Source organism: Gadus morhua, chromosome 3, assembly GCF_902167405.1.
Source record: "Gadus morhua chromosome 3, gadMor3.0, whole genome shotgun sequence".
NCBI lineage: Eukaryota > Metazoa > Chordata > Actinopteri > Gadiformes > Gadidae > Gadus > Gadus morhua.
The window spans coordinates 29,724,434-29,750,158 of NC_044050.1; the positions used below are offsets into that span (position 1 = coordinate 29,724,434).

The window sequence follows — 25,725 nt, forward strand, 5'->3', positions numbered from 1 at the left end:
GACATAGGGACACAAACCCCACACAAGCACCACCGATTGTTTCCTGTGCGCTCAGATACATCTCTCTCTCCTTCATCTATTTCTCCTCCATAGTCAGGCTCTGTTGGGGGCACTAAAACTCCGACTTCTCTTACTGGCTCAAAAGCATAGGCAATTGGATGCCTGCCCTCATTGGTGGGTCTATCCCATTCGTCCATATCCATTTTGTTGAGGCAGTAAGCTACCTGTGAGGCTATGAGCCGCTATGTAAACAACATAGAATGTTAATACCAACCATTCTCGTGACGTCATCGTATTCTGAAAACAGAGATGGCGGCGCACAGGCTGAAAACATTGTATTTAATGCAACGTGTTTGTGCTTCATTCTGAATAACGGGACATATTTCCGACTTTATTTGTATTTATGGTATATTTAAATATTTAACTAGTGCTATAGACATGTTTTATTTGATTGCTTCCTTTCCACTTTAAGGTCTTAAATTTCATTCAAGGTGGTATTAAAAAGGTCTTAAAAAGTCTTAAATTTGACTTGCTGAAACCTGCAGATACCCTGTGGTAGCATTACAAGCAATCGACTTTATTGCTGGCCCTGTTTGCTTATGAATAATAGCAAATCTCCAACGTGGGCTGTTCATGTTTTCACTGATGTGGAAAATCTTGATAGGGCAACAAACGCCACGACAAGTGTCAAGATCACGTTGGTTAGCACCAACGTGATCTTGACACCCGTCGAGATATAGGCCCAATGATAGGCCCAGATTTTTTAATTTACTTTTACAAATCAATAGTAGGCCTGATTTGACTAATATGCTTTGCATCCTTTCCTTCTCAAATTACAGTGATGCCACTGGTGGCTTTGTATAAATTGTATTCACATAACTCCCTCCCTGCTATTTTGTAGTTCACCAAAACACCTTGAAACAACTTGAGTCTCACATTCTTATGCCACCATACACCAACAGTGCAAGCAGGCCAATGGCAACCAAGCGCGCAGTCCTTCCTCCCTCACTTTAAAAACCACCAGCCGCCACTGGTGCACACCTGCCATAAACCCTGGCTAACCCTGATTCTGATGCCCCCTCCCCTTTCTGCTCCTCTACCTGCCCTCCCCCCTGTCTGCTCCTCTAACCCCCCCGCCCCCTGTCTGTTCCTCTACCTGCCCCCCCCCCGCCCCCTCGTGTGCTCCTCTACCTGCCCCCCCCCGCCCCCTCGTGTGCTCCTCTACCTGCCCCCCCCCTTCCCCTGTGTGCTCCTCTACCTGCCCCCCCTCCGTGTGCTCCTCTAACTGCCCCCCCCCCCCCCCCCCCCGTGTGCATTACAAAGCTGACGCATAACACTGGATTTCATTGTTATATCGTTTATAGTGTGCTTATCTCACTCTTCATGCCCTGGCTGAATCAACTGTTATTGAACGAGCCTTTGGTGTACATGTCGAAAAGTTGGTCAAAGTCTGATCTGTGTCCCAATGATGTAATAAAAGGGTTTGCTATTGATAATAAAACGGATCATATTACTGAAATGGATTGATAGCGGGTGTGTCAGTCCCTCGGAGAGCTCAGTGTGTGATCTACATCGAGACCATTGGAAGCAGATTGAGGAGGGATTCTTTTTTGTTGCTTGCTTTTGCTCCGAAATTTGGATATCAGGTCAAATGGCGGAGGAAAACAATGTTTTTAAGAGTTACCTGACTTGCCAAGTTTGTTGTGAGACTTTCAAGGAACCTGTGTCTCTGGGCTGTTATCACAACTTCTGTCGCGGCTGTCTTCAAAGCTTCTGGGAGCAAGCTAAAAACAAAAACTGTCCTACTTGTATGAGAAAATCCTCAAAGGATTTTCTCCATACTAATTTTGGACTACAGGAATTAGTAGACAACTATGCTGGAAGACAGAGAGCTGATCCACCCGAGTCTAGGGCAGTGTGTAAAACTCACACACAGGATCTTAAATGGTGTGAGGAGGAGCAGAGAGTTGTGTGTCTGGTCTGTGACCAGCAGGTCCATGGTCTCACACTGGTTCCTCTAGAAGATGAGGTGCGCAATGTCAAGGTGCAGCTGAAAGGTCAATTAAAGTCTCTGAAGAGGAGAAAGAATACACACAAAGAGATTTATGACACATATGGTGACATGACCCAACACTGCAAGAAACAACTGGTGGAGACAGAGAGACAGATCAAGGAAGAGTTTGAACAGCTTCACGAGTTTCTACATGAAGAGGAGAAGGAAAGAATGGCAGACCTGAGGGAGGAAGGGAAACAGAAAATTCAGACAATCATCCTGGAGCAGGAGAACATTAAAGAACAGTTGTCCTCTCTCTCAGAGGTAATCTCCGCTGTGGAACAGGACCTGCCGCCGAAAGACAACGCAGCGTTTCTCACCATCCCCAGGGACCTCTGGTTGGGGTCTGGTCCACAGGTGCTTTCTGGAGGGCTGATAGACGTGGCCAAGCACCTGGGAAACCTGTCCTTCAGAGTGTGGGAGAAGATGAGGGGGAAAATCCAGTTCACACCGGTTATCCTCGATCCAAACACGGCATCAAACCGTATTGTTATCTCAGAGGATCTGACCAGTGCGAGACATAAGCCCAGACTACGGCAGAATCACCCTGACAACCCAGAAAGGTTCATGGAGTATTCTAATGTTGTAGGTTCTGTTGGCTTCACCTCAGGGAAACACAGCTGGGAGGTGGAGGTGGGAGACCATCCCCACTGGCTGATAGGGGTCGCTAAAGAGACCGTGGACAGGAAAGGCGAGGTTTGGGCCTCACCAGAAAATGGATTCTGGTGTTTAATCCGTCACAATGGAGGGTACGGTAATGGTTCACGTGAAAAATTGTATTTGAAGAGGAATCCAGAGAGGATCAGAGTCCTGCTGGACTATGGGGGAGGGGAGGTGTCCTTCTACGACCCTGAAGGCAATGTTTCCCTCTACTCTTATAGATGCGCATTTTCTGAGAAGATCTTCCCATTCTTTAGTGTTTGGGCAGCAGGTGAAGCTCAAACCAGAGATGTGAAGGTGTGTGGTGTTAAAAGTGATGGGAATGTTGTAAGAGAAGAACTGAACACGGTTTAGCTCTGAGATATTGTAGAGTCGTTCACAGCACAAAATGATTAATGTTTAATGAGGACAGTCAATATACTGTAATATAACAGCCTTATCTGTATCTTTAAGAAGGAAGGGATAGTCAAAGTCTACATGTTACATTATCCAATCTGCAGTATAACATGGTCCCTCTGCACAATAAAATACTTGACAGGGCAAGGCTCAGCTACATAGTACCAACAAAATAGACATAATAAAAAAGCTAAAAGGTGCAGGTTAAATGAGAGGAGACAATATAGTGAGCGGGGTGACGGTATTCAAAGGGAAGCGTCAGCTCGTTGTTCACCAGTTTGACGGCCTTGGGTTGGCCAGATAGGATATGGGGGGGCCAGGGTAATTTAGGGTTAATGTCTAAATACTGACTGCCAAGCTGTCGTCTGTTTCAATCTGTATAAACCATTGATTATTGTAAACAGAATGCTACTTGATATGTTGACAAAAAAAAAGTTGTAATATCGAATCAAATGTAAAATAAAAGAATTATAACAATAGAAAACATTTAAACTGTTTAACATATAATCTGTATTGCATGATGTATAATGTAGTATGCTTAGTGCTGGGAAGATACCTGTATGTACATATTCCTGTATGCTGAATATAATTCTAGAAATTATTGTTAAAGATTTGTCCGCCTAAAAGGCGAACAATTAAGGGTTATACAAGTATGTACATATTCCTGTATGCTGAATATAATTCTAGAAATTATTGTTAAAGATTTGTCTGCCTAAAAGGCGAACAATAAAGGGTTATACAAATGATGGTGACTGTTTATGAATTGTTTGCCCTGCTAGAATATTACTGCAGTTTAAACATTAAAGTTGAATACATTTTATTCTGTCTGTAGTGTGATTACTGGGACCACTGGGGTGGACTGGGAAGGAGGGAGACTACTGGGATGGACTGGGAAGGAGTGATCTTTTTGAAGTTAAGACTGATAGAGCTCGAGTCAAACAAATTTACAAATGTGTCATCATTTTTATACCTAATGTACTGTTTGTTCATTGTGGAGAAAATGCAGCAGTTGGTTGCTTTTTTTGATAAACGTCATTGGTCCAACATGAAGTCCATTGTAGGGCATTCACAGTTAAAGTGAGAATAATGCACAACAGTACACTACCAGGGATCACACTGAACAGCGGACGCTTCAGAACGCCTTGTCAGACTGTTCTTGGACTGCAGGTTATCACTAACTGCTCTGGGAAAAGCAGTTCAGAATGGCAGGAAAAGCAATTGTGTTGGTCTTATATACCACTGGTGGACATCGCCAAAGGACCACGGGGCACGTCGGGTTTTGTTCTTAAATTCAAGCCTACAAGTGGAACCAATATTAATGTTAAGTTATAGAAATCAACCTAATTATTGTCCCAAGAATCATCATTTTTCAATACATTTTAAAAGAATACCAGCTTATATTTTGTAAAAGGGTATATGTTTATTTAAAAAAATATTAAATTGGATACATTGAACAGCAGAATGAACATAAGACAGTGCTTGAAGGAGAACTCAGAGCAACATGCTTCACAATATACCAGGACATTGTTCACAATTCCTCAGCTAGGAGGAGCCGGGGATCGAACCAGCGACCTTCCGGTCACCAGCCGACCCGCTCTGCCTCCTGAGCCGCCCCTCCCTTGGAGTTCGCTGGCGTTGTGCAGCGACCCCGCCGCCCCTCCGCCCCGCCGGCCCTCCGCCCTCCGCCCCGCCGCCCCGCCGCCCCGCCGCCCCGCCGCCCCTCCGCCCCTCTGCCCCTCCGCCCCTCCGCCCTGTGTCTCCCCGGGCTACGCCTGTGGGCGCGCCGACCCCTCGCAGGTCTTCCTGCTGACGGCCTCCCGGACCTTCCTAAGCCGGCGCTCCGAGACGCTCCTCACGTAGCTGTCGGGCTGGATGACGGCCGCGCCGTCCCGCACCACGCCCATCACCAGCCAGGGGCCGCCCCCCGCCGCCATCGCCGTCATGTTGGGGCAGGGGCAGCTCCAGTCCACCTCGGCCAGCGTCACCTCCAGGTGCCGGGTGTTGAAGAAGCTCAGGCCCATCTGGTCGTCCAGCAGCACCTCCTCCAGGCTGAAGCGGGCGATGCCCGAGTCCAGGTCGTGGATCAGCTCCGACAGCCGGCCCACGATGGCGAAGTCGCTCCGGCACAGGCTGGCCACCAGCTTCCCCCTGAGGCGGCACGCGCGGCATGGCCGCCGCCTCGCCTGCGGGCAGCGGGCTTCGCACTCCTTCCTGCTCCGGAAGTTGTTGGCGTTGCCGTGGCAGCCGCCGTAGGCGAAGGCGAGGCAGCGCTTGGCCGGCGGGTTCCACGCCCAGCGCGCCTCCCAGGCCGTGCAGGGGCCCTGCACGGCGGCGAGGGCGCAGGTCCCCGCCCCCTCGCGCTGGCAGGACGCCCGGCACTCCTCGTACGTCTCGAAGCGGTTCCTGCTGTCCTCGCAGCCGCTGTTGGTGAACGCCACGCAGCCGCCGCCGCCGCTGCCGCCGCCGCCGCCGCTACCGTCGTAGTACCAGTCCACGTGGCGCTCGCCGCTGCACGCCCGCAGGTTCGCGGCGGCCAGGCAGTCGGCGGGCGAGAAGGGCCGGCCCATGGGCATCTCGGGGTCCTCGCCGAAGTCGTGCTCCGCCCTGCGGACGACGGACAGCGGGTAGTCGGCCCGCAGCGCCCCGGCCGCGTTGCGCGCCACGCAGGTGTACACGCCCGTGTCCCAGACCTGCGCGTTGTAGACGACCAGCTGGCCGATGTTGGTGATCACCACGTTGCCGTACATGCGGTCGGGCCGCATCACCAGGCGCCCGCGCCGCTCGCTCTGCTTCTCCCAGGTGACCTCGGGCTTGGGGAGCCCCAGGGCGTCGCAGTGGAAGCTGACCGTGCCCCCCACGTACGTGGACTGGGGGGCCGGGTTGGAGAAGAGGGTGGGGGGCAGGGCGTCCGCCAGGGGGGCGGTGGGCGCGGGGAGAGCCGTGGGGTCCCGGGGCGGCGGGCCGGTGGGGGGTCCGGCCGGGTAGAAGCGGCAGACCACCTCGGTGAGCGTGGCGCCGCGGACGCAGGCCTCGGCGTCCATGTAGCAGCGGTTGAAGTAGGTGAGGCCGTCGGAGGCGCAGGTGAAGCCGGGCTCCTTCTCGCAGCGGTCCTGGCACTTGCAGACGGGCTGGCCCTCCCAGAGGTCGCAGGTCGCCCCCTGCTGGCTGCAGAGGAACCCGGCGCAGGTGGCGGAGCTGCCGTCCCCGTCGCCCCCGTCCGGGCTCTCCGGCTGGGGGGGGGGGCCGTCGGCGAAGCGCGCCGCGACACAGCTGCTCAGGCCGCACACGTTGGTGCAGCACTTCTCAAAGTCGGCGCAGTCCTGCGTACAAAAAGACCCGTTTTAAGTGATTCGGTGGTAATAACAATTGAAAGTCAATGCAAACAGTAAAGTCTAAGGTGCACCATAAGAGTTTTATGGATATCTTGAGACGGAGTTGTGAGATAATTCAATACATAGTGAAGCAGAGACTACAACTGAATGACTGGCTCTCCTTATAGTTAGCTGGCCATCACCCCATCACAGATTTAAAATGTTTTGCCTTTATGTATGTATGTGTGTGTGTGTGTGTGTGCGTGCGTGCGTGCGTGCGTGCGTGCGTGCGTGCGTGCGTGCGTGCGTGCGTGCGTGCGTGCGTGGATGGATGGATGGATGGATGGATGGATGGATGGATGGATGGATGGATGGATGGATGTATGGATGGATGGATGTATGTATGTATGTAAGTCAATGATTGCACTCCTGATCATCCCTGGAAGGAGGGATCCCCCACTCTGAAGGAGGGATCCCCCACTCTGCCATCCTCCTCAAGATTCCTTCCTTGCTGATGAAGGGAGTATTCTCTTGCCCTCTCGGGGACTAGGGTCAGGGGGGGTCATAAACATACGGTCTGTTAAGCCCTTTGAGACTGTACCTTTGATTAAGGGCTATACAAGTTAAAAATCGAATCGAATTGAAAATAAATGCAAACAGTAAAGTCTAAGGTGCACGATAAGAGTTTAATGGATTTCATGCGGTAGAGCAGTGAGATTAAACAGATATATAGTCACCTCATCGACGTTGCATTCTCTCTCACAGGTGCTCTGCGCGTCCACCCACAGATTGCCATTGATCTTGTTGGGACAGACCCCCTGGTGTTCAGCCTTGGGACCTGCGACACTTGCTGCACTTTCGACGAACGCGTTTAACGACAGCATGAAGAAAAAAGGAAACCAAACGCCTCCAGAAGCACTGGAAACGTTTGCGCAAGGGACGTTTCGCAGTGCGTAAGGGCCAGTCGTACATCCCCTCCTCCGGACGCGAGCCAAATGGGACATTGTTGGGTCCTTTTGCACGATTCAGCCCCGAAACAGTTCCATAACTTCTTCTAACTTTCAGAGACCTTCTTCAAAGGCCATTCGACTTCTCTGCATAACCCAATACTTCACTGAATTACGATCGATAGATTAATTGATTACGGCTTGGTGTGGCAAAAACAGAAAACATAATCATAAAGCCATCGTGTGTTGAAGTCGTGTCCCAGACGAGCAGGATGGCCCGGGGCGACACAATGAGAGAAGAAAGGGATAGCATCGTCTCTCTGGGGGGCTCAGGGAGCGGGGTGGAGAGGGCAGCCCCCCCTGCGCCCCCAGGGTCTGAACCTTTAGGAAGGAGTCCCCTGCGCCCAGCAACTGGACAAACATTGTAAAAACTGAAGAAGGAACTTCAAAGAAATTGTGCGGACCAGGTTAGCAAGCTGTCCCCACGATTGGGCGATTCTGGAGACAAATAAAATGTGCATTTATGGAGCGTCTATAAACCTGCCAATAAATCCTATCCCCCTATTCTTTTGAGGCATTCGTATGGTTGATACTGTGTTAAATTCTCTGACTAAATCTAGCCTATTTCTTATTTCTATTGAACTGAAAGTTTATATTCTTCCTGGGCAGAAGGGGGGGGGGGGGGGTCGCCATGACGCGCAGTTTAACAGGGGGGCGGGAGATAACCCGTGTTAAATACTAATATAAAGTGTTCTTTACCCCTGTCTTGTCTAGACTTTACGCACATCCTGCCATCACTCATTTACCACACAGAGCTCACACGAGACGTCCTGCCAACAGGTGGGGAAACGTAACCCGATTCATCTGATCGCACTGTCTTGTTGTCGCGAGGTTATGAGAAGCAACTCTCGGTTTCTTTTCATTGGAAACGACCCCATGACCTTTGGAAGACTTTTGACCTCGAGGCATTCAAGGGTCCCGGTGAACTTCCACTGACCAATGGGACATCAGCCACTAATTAATTCAAACTCACCCCCACTCACCGGGCCATACCGACCAGCCTGGCCCAACAATGAGGCCACCAGTTCCCACACATTGACTTGAAATGTCGATGCTTTATTTATGTTTATTGAGGTCATCTTTGTTACAATAGACCCAGTACTTTTTGGTCAGTTCCGTGTTGCAATAGTGCATCTCAAAATGCACTCAAAACAGGCCTATTGATAATAATAATGCTGGTCTCATGGGAATGTCTTCATCTGATTCTATATGCCATGGAATTAAACGTTACGCAATTTATCATACGATAGTTTCATTGCATGCCCCAACATGACAGCAAACTGAATATGATATACAGCAACGCCAACAGACAAGCCTGTTGGCGTGGGAACATTGGTTTATGTGTCTCACCCACTTTCTCATTTCACTTCCTATTAAAACAACACTAGTGTGGGTGTCCTGTTTCAGTTCCAAGTCAACACTATAAGATATGAATAAAAGTGTCCCTCAAAATCAACAAAATACATTTAAGATAAGCCATGTGTAGGGCAATGTTTATCCATCTTGTTACTGGTTAGAATAAAGTATAACTTCCCAACGCAGACAGAGTCCACCCTGAAGCAAAGGACATAGCAATTATTGACTTTGTGAAATAAACTAATGTTTTGAGAATCTCTCAGAGACATGTGGAACTTGACCGGGAATCCTGACTTGGGCATCTTTATATTTCATCCCTTTTATTTATTTTTGCCATATCGATTGTAATTAAAGGCCCACTATGCAACTTTTTTAGCCAAAATTACATTAAGTATGCAGGTTGAGAGTTATGCTGATGGTTCTGCATCCATTTCTGGGTTGATTGGTGGGTGTGTCATTTACCCATGTCGCCTCTCCAGTGAAAAAGCGCATATGCAACTTGATCTGTTCGGACCGACACAATCCGGATGTGACGCAGCGGAAGTATCCCGAAAATGTAGTCAGATTGTAGTTTCCAAAATGCTTTACGGCACAGACACACACCCAAACATGGCACCGGCTAGATATAAACAGCCAGTTGCGAGGCAATTGTTGTCCGAGGTAGGAAACCCAAACGCCGCCGTGTTTGGGTGCATGATAGAGTTTAGATCGGGTTAGATTAAATAATCTCGGATATAAATAACGATCTCATCTCATCGTCATCCGTTTATCCGGGGTCGGGTCGCGGGGGGAGCAGCTCAAGCAGGGGGCTCCAGACTTCCCTTTCCCGGGCCACATTGACCAGCTCTGACGGGGGGATCCCGAGGCGTTCCCAGGCCAGTGTTGAGATATAATCTCTCCACCTAGTCCTGGGTCTTCCCCGAGGTCTCCTCCCCAATGGACGTGCCTGAAACACCTCCAAAGGGAGGCGCCCAGTAGGCATCCTTGCCAGATGCCCGAACCACCTCAGCTGACTCCTTTCTAAGTAAAGGAGCAGCGGCTCTAATCCGAGTTCCTCACGGATTACTGAGCTTCTCACCCTATCCCGAGACGCCAGCCACCCTTCTGAGAAAACTCATCTCGGCCGCTTTTACCCGCGATCTCGTCCTTTCGGTCATCACCCAACCCTCATGACCATAGGTGAGGATAGGAACGAAGATCGACCGGTAGATCGAGAGCTTTGCCTTGCGGCTCAGCTCTCTTTTCGTAACAACGGTGCGGTAAAGCGAACGCAATACCGCCCCCGCTGCTCTGATTCTCCGGCCAATCTCACGCTCCATAGTACCCTCACTCGCGAACAAGACCCCGAGGTACTTGAACTCCTTCACTTGGGCTAAGGACTCATAAATAACGATAATCGGGTTAAATAACTTCACATGGTGTGTCTGGTGTGTTTCCAGCATTCGTAGTGTTGATCAGCAGAGAAATAGTCCGCCAAGACGTTGAGGTTGCTTAGCAGCCAGAGACTCTGTCCATGCAAGTGAACGGAGCGTTCACTCTTCGTCATAACTATCAAACCAAACATCCTTCACATTCATCGAGCGAACATTCTGAAAGTAAAATGCACATTTCTCGCTAAAAATGTTTCCATAAACGCATTTAATGGCGTAACTATGTTACTATTTCCACCCAGAAAAAAGGAAGATGTCGGCCGTATGCTTCTGTGCAAGGGTCACTACTATGGTCACTACAGTAACGAATTGCTTTACGGCACAGACCCACAAACACGGAACCGGCTCGATATAAACACAAGTAACTAATGGATTGTTATATTCATCATAGATCAGCCGACTAAAAAGAGACAGAGAAACCCAATGTCGGAGGAACAGAAGAAGAGAAAAGGGAGACAGACCGACGGAGAGGCCAGACACGAGTAAACGTTGGGCAAGCTTTTCAGGAATAGCGTGAACTGAAAGAAAAAGAAGACTGCAAATCAGACGCCGACTCGACCGTGTTGCTTTTGAAATTGAAAGTACCCTTGGGTGAACTTTGTCTGCGTAATATTCTTGATTCTGATAGTCTCTGTACACATGTGTTTGCTCAACCATTTTTTTGAGCCCTGTAAAAATTGTTTTCTCGACCGTTTTGTTGTGAGCCCTGTTTGTTTCTAGCTTGCTTGGTTGCAACCATATACACACCTTTGTTTCCATGGGTGTTTTGCTGTTGGTATGTCTCGTCCCCCAGATACAGACTGAATCCCCGAATCCAGGTTCTTGTTTATTTCGATTATTATGTTGGCCAAACCTCTTACACTGATTGTTCTGTTCAACCTAAGATAAAATAATTATAACCTAGGGTATAAATTCTCCCCGTCAACTATAAAAAATGATGGATTTATGTTTATTGCAATGCAAATACACCATTTTAAAAATGTATAACCTTGCCTACACTTTATGAACATCTATTTCGGACATGGCTCCGCGCATTCGCCGGCTTCTTTGAAAACAAATGCACATGGCTCGCGTAGAAGAGCATGGGGAAGGGACGTCAACGAGTTGTTACGACAGTGTTGTGAAATATCTACTACGAAGCTGTAGGGGGCGCTGTGTAGAGAAATGCGCGTGCCAAAACCAAGAAAACAGCCAAGAAATGCCCGAAGTTGCATAGTGGGCCTTTAATACAAAATAAGTATAGTTGCAATACTTCTTGATGGCAAAGTATGGAAGAGGATTAGGGCCACATTAGAAAAAAAAGTTTCTAATGTGAGTTTAAAGTCAGAATTCAGACTTTAAGCCCTATTCCTCTTCTGTAGCAAAGAACAGTAATGTATCATAAGTAGGTGTATCATCATTTACACAAAATATATTTACAAGAGGGTATTTTGACCTCCACTTTAGGGGGTCGCAGAAGGAGATCAACAGCCACACACCGGCCCCTGGTGTCCCTTCGTCGGGAGTCGAGGATGGGGGTGCTCCAACCAAAGCATGCCCACAGGTTCACAAACTGGTGGACAGACTGGTAAAACACTGGATTTCTACTCGCGTTTCCTCAGAACTCAAGCCCTGTTTTAGTAGCAGTGACAGAAGGGCATTGATTAGTGTCTACAGCTCACGGCCCTTTTTAAGCATGCTACTATAGGCTTACTGTCGTGGGACGCAACATAACTTACTCGACTGTCTCATTGAACTACAAAAGGTGTACAGTTGTTAAGTGATTTTGATCAAAAGGAGTTGAAATGCCTTTTATGACGGGAGATAAATAGAACCCATCCTGATGGAAGGTGAAAACGAATCCAAGTACAAGTGATGAAGCCGCATAGACACAAAAACACTTTCTCCAAAGACATTTTCTTTTATTAACTTTCCTTTATAAGAAATGCAAATGTCTTGTGACCCTGTATATAAACAGACTTCCAACCTTAGGAAGGCCAAGATAAAGATTCAGTTTATGAAAGTTGGACAGTTAAAAAATGACCATGTTAAAAATATTTCTAAAAATCCAATTTTCAATCAGACTTAAAAAAAAAAAAAAAAAAAAACAGATGGCACGGTAATGAAAAAGTTGGACATTTCTGAAAAACGTTTTTTAAAGTATCTTAGACATGGAAAACTGGGCCTGTGCGTTACGGTTGAGTAGAGACCTACAGAAGCCCACATCGATCAATCCAACCGTTTGGCCGCAGTGTAGCACTGAGACCCAGAACACACCTGTGAGGAACAGGTACAGGTGACCTGTGACCTGTCTGTGGGCTGAATGGTGAACAGGTACTGGTGACCAGTGACCCGCCAGTGAGCAGGTACTGGTGACCAGTGACCCGTCTGTGATTGGTCGACAACAGGGGTCGGTTTGACACGTATTAAAAGGGGTGATGTCATGCAACAACACCCCTTTAACCAATAGGAATGAACGGAAGCACCTGAAGAGGTAAATAAAGGCATCTAAATAATTATTCCTGGAGTCCCCAGGCTGCCGTTAGCATAAATAACACGTAAACGAAAAAAAATAAAGTTAATGATACAATACATTCAAAAACACAGAATTCCCCAAATTCAACAACACAGGACCGGTTGTTCAGAGAACGACCAAACTCATCCATACAATCATCATGTGATCACAAAGCCCCCCCCCCCGCCGACAGGGTCCATCCATCGGAGCGTTGACGGGCGCACACACACCGCCTCTCAGTCCCACCAGCACCAGTAACTTCCCAGTAATCCACTGGGATTCTGAGAGGCCCTCCCAAGATGGCCCCCGTTCTGTAGAAAACCTCAAACCCATCCGCTCCATGTCAGCGGCCAATCAAAGAGCGTAGCCCCACGGCAGTACTCCCAACGCAGGCTGCGATTGGGCCCCGAGCCAATCTGGCAACCCTGGCTGCAGCAAGCACCCCCTCCCACCCCGGTGGCTCTACGACCCCCCCGCCCCGACGGGGGGGGTCGCCCACCACCCCTAGGATATCTTGCAGTTCCCCTTAGAGGAGGAGGACGAGGAGGAGGCGGAGGAGGAGGAGGTGGTCTTCGGGGGGCTTTGGGGGGGCTTGAAGGACTTGGAGCGCTTCAGGCTGTTGCCCTTGCTACCGCCGCCACCGCCGCCGCCGCCCGCCTGGCTGGCGGTGACGGAGTAGGAGCGTCCATGCATCATGACGGCGTTCATGCCGTTGGCCATGGAGAAGGAGCGCAGGTGGGACTTGATGGCCACCGGGAGGGGCAGCTTGTCGATGAGGTGGACCGGGGTGCAGGAGACTATGGAGCGACAGCAGAGGTCCTGGAGGCTGAAGACTGGGGGCACAAGGGACGGGGGGACGTTAGAAAGGAATTATCGACCCAAATAACGATATTTGATTTAACCGATTTCCCTGCTCCTCCAGACTTAACGTTAACTACCCAAAGACGAGTTGCTGGAAGACTTGGTGTGGGCCACGAATAAAGACAGAAGTTCAGCACTTAACCTTTTCACGGTCATTTTGTTTTCATCGTTTGACATACATCGGGATGGATCGCGATAGGATGACCTCAAAATATATCGATCATGGCAGAATGGCTGTATATTATCGTTATGGCTTGCCATGTATCGTGTACAGTATGGTGAGGTACCCTGTAACCCCCCCCCCCCCCCCCACAGTAGGCCAGCATAACAATAAACCGAGGGGATCATCACCTCGGTTGGGCCTCCAGAACTTCTCCATGCCGTGCCTCATCAGCACTATGCGCGACAGCTCGGTGAACGACTCGATGACGTTGAAGTTGCACAGAGGGCTGACCTCGAAGAAGGTCATGCTGTTCTTCTCGGCGTAGGCGCGGGCCTGCTCCGTGGGCACCTGCCGCTTGAAGGCCAGGTGGAGCCGGTTCCCCACCAGGATCTTGGGCACGCCGGGAGCGTGCTGGACGAGGACGGGAAGAGGAAGGTGGGGGTCTGGTGTTAACGTTGACATACACAAAGCTTTGAGGAGAAACTGGAGTACAGACACAGTGCGGGAACAGAAAGCCCGGTACTGGGATGTGTGAATCACATCCCAATTGAATACAATTGAATTGAATCAGGAGCAGAGTTGGATTTACCTCATCGATCTCTCGGATCCAGCGATCGATGCCATCAAACGACCAGCCGTTAGTGATGTCATACACCAACAGGATGCCCTGAGAACCAAAGAGAGTAGTCACGAACCATTAACGTCCTCAGAACCACATTCTGATCCATGTTCAGTAGGCTGGTGGTGTAGAGGGTTCCTACCTGTGCACCACGGGAATATGACCTGAAGATGGTGCAGAACCTGCCTTGCCCAGAGGTATCCCTGTCAGGACGGTCACACGTTAACACAGGGGTTCATCATGATTCAGTGAGGCCTCTAAGCGGCGAGATGTGGCTCAGGAGGTAGAGCGGGTCGGCTGGTAACCAGAAGGTTGCTGGTTTGATCCCCGGCGCCTCCTAGCTGAGTGTCGAGGTGCCTCTCTGAGCGAGACGCCTCAACCTAACCGCTCCTGACGAGCCGGCTGTCGCCTTGAAGTTGAAGCTGACTCCACCGTCGGTGTGTGAAAGTGTGGATGAATGGGTAAATGCGAGGCCATAATGTAGCACTTTCAGCCGCCACTGGTTAGAAATGCAGTCGGTTAACCATTTAAGCGCTTTAATATTCTTACCAGAGCTCTAACTTCACTCTCCTCCCATCCAGTAGAATGGTGGTGGTTTTGTAGTCGATACCTAGAGACAGAATGAGAATAATGACAAAGGGCTTTAACACAAATCACACTCACACATATCAGTCTCACACATATCAGTCACACATATCAGTCACACATATCAGTGTCACACACACACACACACACACACCTCCTCACCGCTGGTGTAGGCGTACGGGGACTCGGCCGAGCCATCCTGCAGGCTGTCCAGGATCTCCCCCTTCCCCACGTCGCTGTCCCCGACCAGCAGGAACTTGAGCAGGTAGTCGTAGCTCTTGACCGGGCTGCCCTGGGTCCCCGTCATCCCGGGGCGCATCTGCTGCTGTTCACCCAGAGCCCCTGGCCCTTCACCGTGTGCTAACCACCAGACACAGCTAGGCTGGAGCTAGCCGAGCCGGGGCTAGCTAATGCTAGCCGAGCCCTAGCTAGCTTGGGTTAGCCGAGCAGGAGCGAGCCGGAGCTGGCCGGAGCTAGCCGAGCCGGAGCTAGCTTGATCCAGCCGAGCCGGAGCTAGCTTGAGCTAGCCGAGCCGGAGCAAGCTGGAGCTAGCCGAGCTAGCTGTTAGCAGTCGCGTCCTACGGCTCCCCGCTCCTACCGAACACAAACATCTCGATCCATGCCTTCTCAGCTGTGATCCACGAACCGGGTTATACTTGACTAGGTTAAGGCTAAAAAAACGCGGTATATGAGTCAAAATAACTGTTTTGATATCTGAATTATGAGCTATTCTGCCCACAGAAAGAATAAGAATTAAACCCTGGTCTCGGCTGTTTCCGCTCTCCACCGGATGTTGTCTTGGTGTTGTTCTGCAGGAGACGGAGCGGAGGAAAAACAATAAAAAAAACGACTCAAACAATTCAGAAATAGTCAATGCACTTTTCGTTTTTATTATTATATGTACGCGTTCTGTATGAAAATAAACGTTTTAAAAAATCTTTGGGGGGGGGGGCATGCGTGCGCATGCAATTATATTAGTGACATTCCATTTTTTTCTACTTCCCTTTTTCGCGCATGCGTGCACATGTAATCAAATAAGAGATATCCCATTGGCTATTGTTGATTAGGATTACCTGCAGATGTGGCAATTAGCCTCCATTCCACCATATAAATAACAGTTGAACTTGTTTGTTATTTATGCAAGCTGGTTCTAGCGTTAGCATCACATTATGGGAGAGTGCACTTTTGCAATGCTGGTGCGTGGTGTCCTTTTCCTCTTTTGTTCCTTTGCTCCTGGTTATACCTTCAGCAGCAATGGGTCTGAGCTGTACGGGGATCCAGAACTAAAATGGAAGGCTGTGTCCAGAGCTCTCGTCGAGGAGATGCCCAAGGTGAACCCCAGGGTCCGGGTCCAACCACCAAGCCCTGACTCCAGGGTCCAACCAGCACGACCTGACTCCAGGGTCCAACCAGCACGACCTGACTCCAGGGTCCAACCAGCACGACCTGACTCCAGGGGCCCTGACTCCAGGGGCCCTGACTACAGCGTCCAACCACCACTCCCTGACTTCCTGCGGGTCTCAGCCGCTGACGACTTCAAGTCCCTCCTTCGCCCTGACCCTGTTGCCAGAGCGGTGCCGGATGAGGTAAAGCGGATTCTAAACCCGCTTCCATCAATGGGAGTCAAATCAGTCCGTCCTGCCCCTTCAGACCTTCTGCTGAAAGTCGTGTGCTTTATGGACCGAGTCTATGTGAGGGTCTCGCAGTCTCTGTTCACCAGAAGGCGAGCACACAGGAGCCTGAAGTTGGGAAGATGTCCTGTGAACGCAGGGGATAGTAACTTTTACTACTTCATCTACCCGCTGAGGACGCTTCAGTGTGACTTCACCAGGACGGTTAGTGGAGTTACCCTTTTAAACCGGTACACTTCTGGTACACGGTGTGTGGTTTATACCCGTCTAAACGGTGGGACTAGAGTCTGAACAATTTACCTTAATTCCAGCTACTGCCGGACTTCCTGTCGGTCACCACAACGCTTCGCTACGATCCTCCGGGTGAAGTCCTGTGGGAGCTTCCATTCACCGTCACCATTCAGTGCAAATTACACAGGTCTTATGTTTTTAATTGATTCATTATTTTGCTTTCCTGCATGGCAACAAGTGACCCAACTCATTCTTTTCAGCACTTGCCTACATTTAAATGGGACTGCATTGATGTAGAGCTTTTCTAACCAGTGGCCACTCAAAGCGCTTTACAATACTGCACAACATTCATTCACACATTGACAGCAGAGTCAACCACGCAAGGCGTTGGTGACAGTTGGTGGGGGGGGGGTAGGGTTAGGGGGGGGGGGGGGGGGGGATGTGTCTTGCTCAAGGACACCTCGATACTCCAGAGCAGGGGATCGAACAAGCAACCTTCTGGTTACCAGAAAACCCGCTCTACCTTCTGAGCCACATGCTGCCCCAATTGACAATTGCTATACGTGTGTCTATCTACATGCAGTATTTGTGCTCAAACGATTATTTTGTCTGTATGGACTTTATGCAGTGCTGAGTGCGTCTTTTACTCCCAGGTTCCACCACGTCTACTCCAGTGGCTTCGTTCCCAACCTGATGGGCGGAACCATCTCTAAAAGCCTGACCTTTGTCGCAGGATCTCAGCTCATCGTTAAAGATTGTAGGTAGCCCTGACAACTGGCCAAAGGTTTAAACCTGGGTAATGTATATTAAAAGAGATAAGTTGTTGGTTCGTCGACCAATGTCTTGGTGGTACTGATGCTAGTGTACTCTTGACCTTAAAACAACCTTTTCTTACAAGGTTGTTCTCATCCTTGGAACAAGGATTGTGCTACACATACTAAACGTAAAGGGCCAGCAGCTACTTACTCTTAAAGGTTTTCAGCTTCAGGCCAGGAGCTGACGGGCCCCCAGACCTACAACCTGGGAGACACCATTTACTTCGAGGCCAGTCTCGTGGGCGGCCTTGACCCAGATCAGAGGCTGTATGTGAACAAGTGCTACATGACCGCCTCTGAAGACTCCAGTTCAAATCCCCAATACGTGGTGATCGATAAACTTGGGTGAGGCTTGTCCTGTGAGAAGGTATTTTCTTGCTTGAATGGAACCAGACAAGTAATGCACTCTTTCTTTTGACTTCAGCTGCATGCTTGCTGGCATGATTACCTATGAGAACAGGTTCATGACTGCAAACTTGAAGAACTCTGTGAACTTCGCAATCAGTGCCATGATCTTCAAGGAGCTGCTAGGCTCAGTAATACCAGCTGGCCAAGAATTCATGGTATAGCCGGAAGATGGATGCACTCTTGGGCATCGTGCTACTGACACCTGAATAACCTCAATTTCATTCTCTAGCTCTACATGCACTGTGAGATCGCTCGTGGGCCCGCGACTGCAACGACCACCAGGAAATCCTGCAATTATGTAGATTCTTTGCCGTAAGTTGCTTTCGTTCATGGTTTGCATCAGTGCTCCCGGCTGAATGAGTTTCCCTAATTTAAATTGTGCCTAATTCTAGCCGTTGGCGAGAGCTTTATGACCAAGATACGGTTTGCACCTGCTGTAGCCTCCTGGAGTCCTGTGGGTCCTTAGGCAGAGGTGAGTTTATTCAGTGTTTCACTGGTGCCAATGTTCACCTGACTTTCGATCAACATTTGACTGTAGAATATGCATGCCACTACAAATGCTTTTTCTACTTCAAATGAAGATGCTTTCATTCATCCTCTAAACAATCATTTGCACTTTTCAGCTTCAAACACCTTGTACACCAGCACTGCCCTGGTGCTCGATACTCTTGCTCTGGAACCGACTTCCAAGCTCTGACTTCTTAATACGCCTGTCTTTTAATTTGGTTTCAATAAAATGATTACCATTGACAATAATCATGCATTTTTTTTGTGTGTTAAAACCATAGATGGTATTTAATGTAGCATCCGAGCAGACAGCAGTTATTCCAACTGCATCCAATTCTCTTGGCTTATGAGCGTCGCCATCTTGTCATAGTTTGACTCCGCCTCATTTCCTCTACCCAAAAAAGGGCATTGATGTGATGTCTGGTAATACGCCCCAGACATGGGGGACTCGAGTCACATGACTTGACTCGAGTCGCAAATTTGAGGACTTGAGACTTGCTTGACTAACACTGATAAAGGCTCGACTTGACTTTGACTTGGTCTTCATGACTTGAGACTTGACTCAGACTTGAGACAGATGACTCGAAATGACTTTTTTAAAGTTAGATTAAATGTTGGATATGGGATTTGCGATACACCAGCCGATTTTAAAAATACACAACTCAAATGGTCCTACCCCCTCTCGTTCAACGCTGACTCTGACTCCACCCATTCCAAGTACATGGATGCGCAATCACGCAAGAGCGCGAACACGGATGCGCGAGAGTGAGCCAGGCTAGCTAGGTTGGAGTTTAGGGTTGTCTTCTAGTGCTAGGTCCAAATGTGGGTTAGCTAGCTCCAGTAGCTACCGCAGGGTAACAACAAACAGAAGCTTGCTCTGGGTCACAAGCTTTGAGTACGTGCACGAAGGGGTCACTCGCGGGGGGAGGGGGAGTGCAGTACGACCGTTTCACGTACTGTCCAATGCCACTCGGTGGTTCTGAAAATCATTGGCTGGAGTTTTTCGAGCCCTGCCCGTTCCACAGATGATTGACTTGTTTAATTTTTATGTCAGTAGGCTACTTCTAACTCAGTGGCTGTAAGTGGGTTATAATAATGATTTCAAGTGATTTTCAAGTAAAATTACACCGTCAGAGCCAGAGCGTCAGACTGGGCTGTTCTCAGCATACCGCAAAAAAATGAAGAGGGTTCAAGTTCCAGTCCCCAAATTCAGTTGAACCACTACCTGGACATTTGTGACATTTGGACATTTGCCTTCAGTTTTGGGCCTATTCACATAATGGTTTTGGAATGTTTTGAATAGTTTGAGTTAATGTTAAGACATTGTTATTGTTAATGTTGAAATAAAACTCAAGTTATGAACCACTCACTCTACCGATTTTTAAATGTGGAAACTGGGTTAGATGATCAGATTTTTGTATGACTTGACTTGTGACTTGCTTGACCTGAGCAATGACTTGACTTGTGACTTGCTTGATTCTCACCATAGTGACTTGGACTTGCTTGAGACTTGAAGGTTATGACTTGAGACTTGCTTGTGACTTGCACATGAGTGACTTACCCCCACCTCTGATACGCCCATCTAGGCAAGGCAACTTTATTTATACAACACTTTTCATACACAAGGCAGGCTCAAAGTGCTTCACATATAAACAGTCGTACAATAAAATAGTTAAGTAAAAGCAAAACGTATGCAAAGAAAGGGGTAAAATAGAAAGTTAAAAAGGCATTTTTGTATTAAAATAGAAAATAAAGGCAGTTATTTTTAGAAAGTGCAATGTACATAAGATTTAGCAGAAAGCTATAGCAAACAAAAGTCTTCAGTCTTGTTTTAAAGGTGCTCAGAGTCGGCAAGTCTTAAATCCTCTGGGAGTTTATCCCAGCTATTTGTTGCATAGTAACAAAATCCTGCTTTCCCATGTTTTGTGTTTACTCTGGGGATAATTAATAGATTGGTCTCAGCTTCTTAGTGGTCTAGAAGGCTGATGTGGAAGCATTTCAGTTAAATATTTTGGGCCTAAACCATGTAGGGATTTATAGGTTAGCAACATGATTTTAAAATCAATTCTCTGACCTACAGGAAGCCAATGTAACGATGTTTCTCTCTCTGTCCGTCTGTCTCTCTCTCTCTCTCTCTCTCTCTCATTTTATGTCATGAATATTCATTAATATTTTTTGTACCAGAACAGACTCAGAGGGCAGTCATTGCTATCAGTGATCAACGCAAAAACGATGAACTGACTAAGCAATATAACACGAGTGTGAGTGGGGTTGGTTTATTTAAATTTTTTTATTGGGGGGGAGGGGGGGCGCCAGAGGATCAGGGTAAGGTCAGGGGGGCGCCAGAGGATCAGGGTAAGGTCAGGGGGGCGCCAGAGGATCAGGGTAAGGTCAGGGGGGCGCCAGAGGATCAGGGTAAGGTCAGGGGGGCGCCAGAGGATCAGGGTAAGGTCAGGGGGGCGCCAGAGGATCAGGGTAAGGTCAGGGGGGCGCCAGAGGATCAGGGTAAGGTCAGGGGGGCGCCAGAGGATCAGGGTAAGGTCAGGGGGGCGCCAGAGGATCAGGGTAAGGTCAGGGGGGCGCCAGAGGATCAGGGTAAGGTCAGGGGGGCGTTTGCTCAAAAAAGGTTGAGACAACTGCTCTAACTGGTCATCCTATTCTTATGGTAAAAGATTTCTAAGACTCTTCAATCACTCGTACTGTATCGAACAGTATTTCTATACAGTAAGAGTGAATGGAGAGACTTAATTTACTGCAGTGCACATTTTAATGTTTTGTTCTGAGAATGGAGTGGCTGGCCTGAAGGTTTGAAATCATTACCAATACATTTTCTATTCAGTTCAACTTTACATCAACACTGTTGCCTATTCATTCCGTTTCATACCAATGGTTAACCGTGCTCATCAAAGAACAACATTTGCATTCACTGAATAAATAAAAAGTGGTAAAAACTCACAATAGTCTACACTTTCTTCAGACAGGAAGTTCACGCCTACCCTAAGAAACAGTTTATCAGTTATGCATGTAGTTCCTATTTTTGTAATAGACTTAGGACACAACTTCGCCTTGCTAAAAAACGTTTCCCAGTTATTTTGAATGACTTCAATGACCTTTTTCCTGTCTACCAGCGCAGTAGAGTGATGGTGTAATTCTGTGTTTGAAATACATAACCATAACGGCTAACTTCCTGCTCTGAGAGATAATACTATACTGAAGTCACTGTCCAGCTCTGGTCTTTAGATGAATGGTAAAACATACTGTGAGAGGAATGTTTACGAATGTGTCGGGCCCTACAAAGTGAAAACTGAAGAATGTGTCGCAAACAAAGAGCGAGTGCCTAATGCACACAGACTCTCTAACATTTGTTAGAGATGCACTCTCTTACACAAATCAAGGCTAACCAAATTCCTTGGCCACAGGCCTCTGCATTTGAATGGCCTTTTGCATGTCTGCTTGTCCACAGCTGAGCTTTAAACTAACTCCTCTCTTCCTTCCAATGAATGATCTATAACACCATTATAAATACAATTATTCCTTGACTCTTCACCTCAAAGTACAAGTTAGTAAGTGACGGTATTGCTCCAAGGCCTTGTTTCAAAGGGCTTCCCTAGAGAAAGGTGAAGGCCAGGTGTGCAGGTGGGCGGGGCCTGGGCACAGGTGTTGTGGTCCGGCCAGGTGGAGACGGCCCCAGGGCCAGGACGCCATCCTACTCTTGAATCTACAGGACGGAAACGAACGAGCAACAAAAACCAGCAGTAACCCTCATCAGAGAGACCAAGTAGGCATTGGACTGTTTGTGGATATATTGAATCAACTAAGAAAAATAAGAATATAAGGTAAGTCATTGTTTAGTATACTTTCTTTTTACACTTTGTTGCAGTCCCTTTTGAAAGTGAACTCAGTGCTAATCTTTTATTGATATAACAATAGTCCATATAAAGGGACCAATAAATAAGTTATAACATTAGACTCATTTACTATTACTATAGTATCTAGTAATTTAACTTTCATCAAAAGGGACTTACATTTTAATAAATGTTGTTAAGGAGCACACACACAGACACACACACTTAATACTGAGCCTACCCAGTAATGAACAATATTTTCTACAGTTTAACTGTACTTCTGTATGTATTTGTTTTAAAACTGTTGCATTGGGAAGTTTAAAATTAAAACCCCCTAGTGGTTAAAAATACATAATACAACGGGGGGCCTAAATCCAGCGATCTGATTGGTTCCTAACTGTTTTATAATGAGCATATACATAACTGCTATGACCCACAATCATTTTGTGAAAGCTTGCATATCACTCCGCGCCTGGAAGTAGAAACAGTTACAAAGTAAAAAATATGTTGAATGATGGAGAGGGTGTCAATGTTGTTACTCCGGGAGTGAGCAAGGCGATAGAGAGACTTACGAAAGCTTAGGCACACGGCGAGTGAACTGCCTTGCCCCCCCCCCCCCCATTGCTCACTGACTCCTTCTAAAAGTTCACAGATTCGTCTGGACACCCAACACCCAACAGTCTCCCACCATGGATAAGTTCAGAATGATGTTCCAGTTCCTCCAGTCCAACCAGGAGTCCTTCATGAATGGCATCTGCGGCATCATGGCCCTGGCCAGCGCGCAGATGTACTCTGCCTTCGAGTTCAGCTGCCCCTGCATGCCCGAGTACAACTACCACTACGGCATCGGCCTCCTCTGCATCCCGCCCATCTGGTTCTTCATGCTGGGCTTCGTGGTCAACAACAACGTGTCCATACTCTCCGAGGAGTGGAAGCGGCCCACCGGCGAGCGCAGCAAGGACCCCGCAGTGCTCCGCTACATGTTGTCCTCCATCACGCAGCGGTCGCTGATCGCGCCGGCTGTCTGGGTGTCGGTCACCCTCATGGACGGGAAGAGCTTCCTGTGCGCGTTCAGCGTCGACCTGAACCTTGAGCAGTTCGGGAACACCACGGAGATCCAGGGTTTGTCCGAGTTGGAGATGCTGAAGCTGCTGGCCAAGATCCCGTGCAAAGACTTGTTCGGCGAGGGGGAGCTCAGAGTGGCAGCGTCCCAGTACATCAAGTGTATCTCGCAGGTAGGTGCAGTCGCTCCAGGACCCCTTCCTGCTATTTATAAGCAACGTCTTTCAATCGCACTTTGACGGGCTGATGGATTTGAGCAAACCATAACCCTCAACAAAGAGGGTTTCCAGATTGTAATCGTGTTTCAGTAACGAGGGTTTGTGTCTAGACCTCAGCGGTTCCCTTTGACCCTGACCTTGTCCTCTGCGCTGCGGTGAAGGGGTGTTGGGGCCCTCGATGCGTTAACGAGTGTGTGTTGGGGCGCTCGATGCGTTAACGAGTGTGTGTTGGGGCGCTCGATGCGTTAACGAGTGTGTGTTGGGGCGCTCGATGCGTTAACGAGTGTGTGTTGCAGGCATGCGGCTGGCTGTTCCTGCTCATCATGACCTTCTTGGCCTTCATGATCCGCGCCATCCGGCCGTGCTTCACCCAGGCCGCCTTCCTGAAGACAAAGTACTGGTCCCACTACATCGACATTGAGCGCAAGATGTTCGACGAGATGTGCAAAGAGCACGCCAAGAGCTTCGCCAAGGTGTGCATCCACCAGTATTTCGAGAGCGTCAGCGGCGAGATGCAGCACTTCCACCACGACCGCGAAAACCTGGAGGGCGACGAGGAGGAGGCCAACAAGAGGATGAGTGACAACGAGAAGCTGATGGGCATCCGGGCGCAGGATGACATGAACAAGGTGCTCTGGAACTGGCACAGCTGCAAGCCCAAGCTGGCGCTGAGGAAGGACGCCCCCGATGGAGAGGATTGCGAATTCCTCCTCAAGAAGGATGCTTACGGCGTTCCCTACGGTGGTCCAAGCGGCCTTCCGAACGGCGGTCAAAATGGTGGTCCGAATGGTGGCTCCAACAGTGGTTTGAATGGTGGTTTTAACGGCGGCGTTCCCAGCGGCGGTCCCAACGGCTTCGCTAACGGACACGCGCCCGACGGCGGGAAAAAGGAGTGGGCGGTGTATTACAGTCGTGTTTGATCGTTTCCAAGACAGAAAGAAAAAATAATTGGTCGGAAACGTTGAAAATCGAGCTTACTAGAAAATAAATAGGCCTTGTGATAGGAGTTGCTCCGATACCAGTATCGAAGATTCCTCCGATACTGCCTTTAAGTATCTGAGAGAAAGCAATTCTATGCGGCGATTCCGAGACCATCACATGACCAGCTCATTTACAACAAAGGCAGAGAACATCACAATCAGTTTAGCTTAACTACAAGAATACAAATGCATTATTAGGAGAAATGTGAATTATCTATTTCTGAAAAGAAGATTGTCGATAGTAAGTGACCCGACTATACATCGCTGTCACCGTAAGGGAACCCTTCGATAAGAACACGGGCTGTTAGTAGTTACGACGCTAGATGCTGTATCGGTTTACACTCTGTATCAGCCGATACTCAAGTTCAGGTATCTGAATCGGTATCGGGAAGGAAAAATCGTCATCGGAATATCTCTAATCGTTGTCATTATTCTTTGCAACGTTTGTCCTTTACATCTGCAATCTGTGAATATGTCTGTTGAAATATCCATTGAACAACTGAAGACCCACTAGGCCAGCACTCGGTCATAAAATCGTCCTAATTGCCTTTCTGCATTGTGTTCTGTGGGCTGCCCATCAGGGTATTGGCAGCGAGCCGGTCTCCTGAAACACTTAGTGCTGCTCGCTTTGCAGCCTTTTGGATGCAATCACTCATTTCCAAATGCACATAAAGTGCCTGCACAATATCTTTTATTTTTTATTCTATGTGCGTGCAAACAATGTTTTTGGTGTTCATTATAAAGGCTCAACACATTTATGAATATTGGTGTTTTTATTCATATATTTTCATATTTTCTAAGGAGTACATGAATGTGGATTTTTTTTTTGAAGGTCAGCTCCCACAATTGACATGTTACATTTTCTTTGTTATACCTTATTTTTAGTGGTTCGCACATCAGAGGATTTTGAAGAGGGAATATCTCTTAAATCTTAACAAAGTCAGCTCACTACTTAATCCTCTTTTGTTGCAGATCTCCTCAGACAGAGAGAATTAGCAAAGCAGACAAGAAACATCTGCTATGCGCCTCAAAGATATCGTGGGAATTCTCAAACAACTTAAAGGGCCAATCAGTTGACTGGGACTCATGGGGG

The 25,725-nt window shown here is 48.3% G+C and overlaps 5 protein-coding genes across 5 annotated transcripts; 3 read left to right on the plus strand and 2 right to left on the minus strand.

Annotated features, from left to right (window-relative positions):
- Positions 1-1,553: 1,553 nt before the first annotated feature.
- LOC115539835 (zinc-binding protein A33-like) lies at positions 1,554-3,929 on the plus strand. The gene has a single exon (XM_030350660.1). The coding sequence runs from the start codon at positions 1,652-1,654 to the stop codon at positions 3,065-3,067; it is 1,416 nt and encodes a 471-aa protein (XP_030206520.1). The 5' UTR covers positions 1,554-1,651; the 3' UTR covers positions 3,068-3,929.
- A 946-nt stretch (positions 3,930-4,875) lies between these two features.
- Positions 4,876-9,534, minus strand: wfikkn1 (WAP, follistatin/kazal, immunoglobulin, kunitz and netrin domain containing 1). Its single transcript, XM_030352397.1, has 3 exons — positions 9,503-9,534; positions 7,158-7,248; positions 4,876-6,429 (listed from the first exon to the last, which is right to left on the minus strand). The coding sequence occupies exons 1-3, from the start codon at positions 9,532-9,534 to the stop codon at positions 4,876-4,878; spliced, it is 1,677 nt and encodes a 558-aa protein (XP_030208257.1).
- A 2,555-nt stretch (positions 9,535-12,089) lies between these two features.
- On the minus strand, positions 12,090-15,724 carry LOC115540679 (ras-related protein Rab-40C). The gene is made up of 6 exons (XM_030352165.1): positions 15,098-15,724; positions 14,900-14,960; positions 14,493-14,553; positions 14,321-14,398; positions 13,920-14,142; positions 12,090-13,540 (listed from the first exon to the last, which is right to left on the minus strand). Exons 1-6 carry the CDS (start codon positions 15,252-15,254, stop codon positions 13,212-13,214), a joined length of 909 nt encoding a protein of 302 aa, XP_030208025.1. The 5' UTR covers positions 15,255-15,724; the 3' UTR covers positions 12,090-13,211.
- A 3-nt stretch (positions 15,725-15,727) lies between these two features.
- Positions 15,728-18,776, plus strand: zp3c (zona pellucida glycoprotein 3c). Its single transcript, XM_030352164.1, has 8 exons — positions 15,728-16,770; positions 16,878-16,984; positions 17,451-17,554; positions 17,780-17,957; positions 18,037-18,175; positions 18,250-18,332; positions 18,413-18,492; positions 18,644-18,776. The coding sequence occupies exons 1-8, from the start codon at positions 16,105-16,107 to the stop codon at positions 18,715-18,717; spliced, it is 1,431 nt and encodes a 476-aa protein (XP_030208024.1). The 5' UTR covers positions 15,728-16,104; the 3' UTR covers positions 18,718-18,776.
- A 3,338-nt stretch (positions 18,777-22,114) lies between these two features.
- On the plus strand, positions 22,115-25,369 carry calhm1b (calcium homeostasis modulator 1b). Its single transcript, XM_030350637.1, has 3 exons — positions 22,115-22,363; positions 23,018-23,607; positions 23,949-25,369. The coding sequence occupies exons 2-3, from the start codon at positions 23,062-23,064 to the stop codon at positions 24,570-24,572; spliced, it is 1,170 nt and encodes a 389-aa protein (XP_030206497.1). The 5' UTR covers positions 22,115-22,363; positions 23,018-23,061; the 3' UTR covers positions 24,573-25,369.
- The last annotated feature ends 356 nt before the right edge of the window (positions 25,370-25,725 follow it).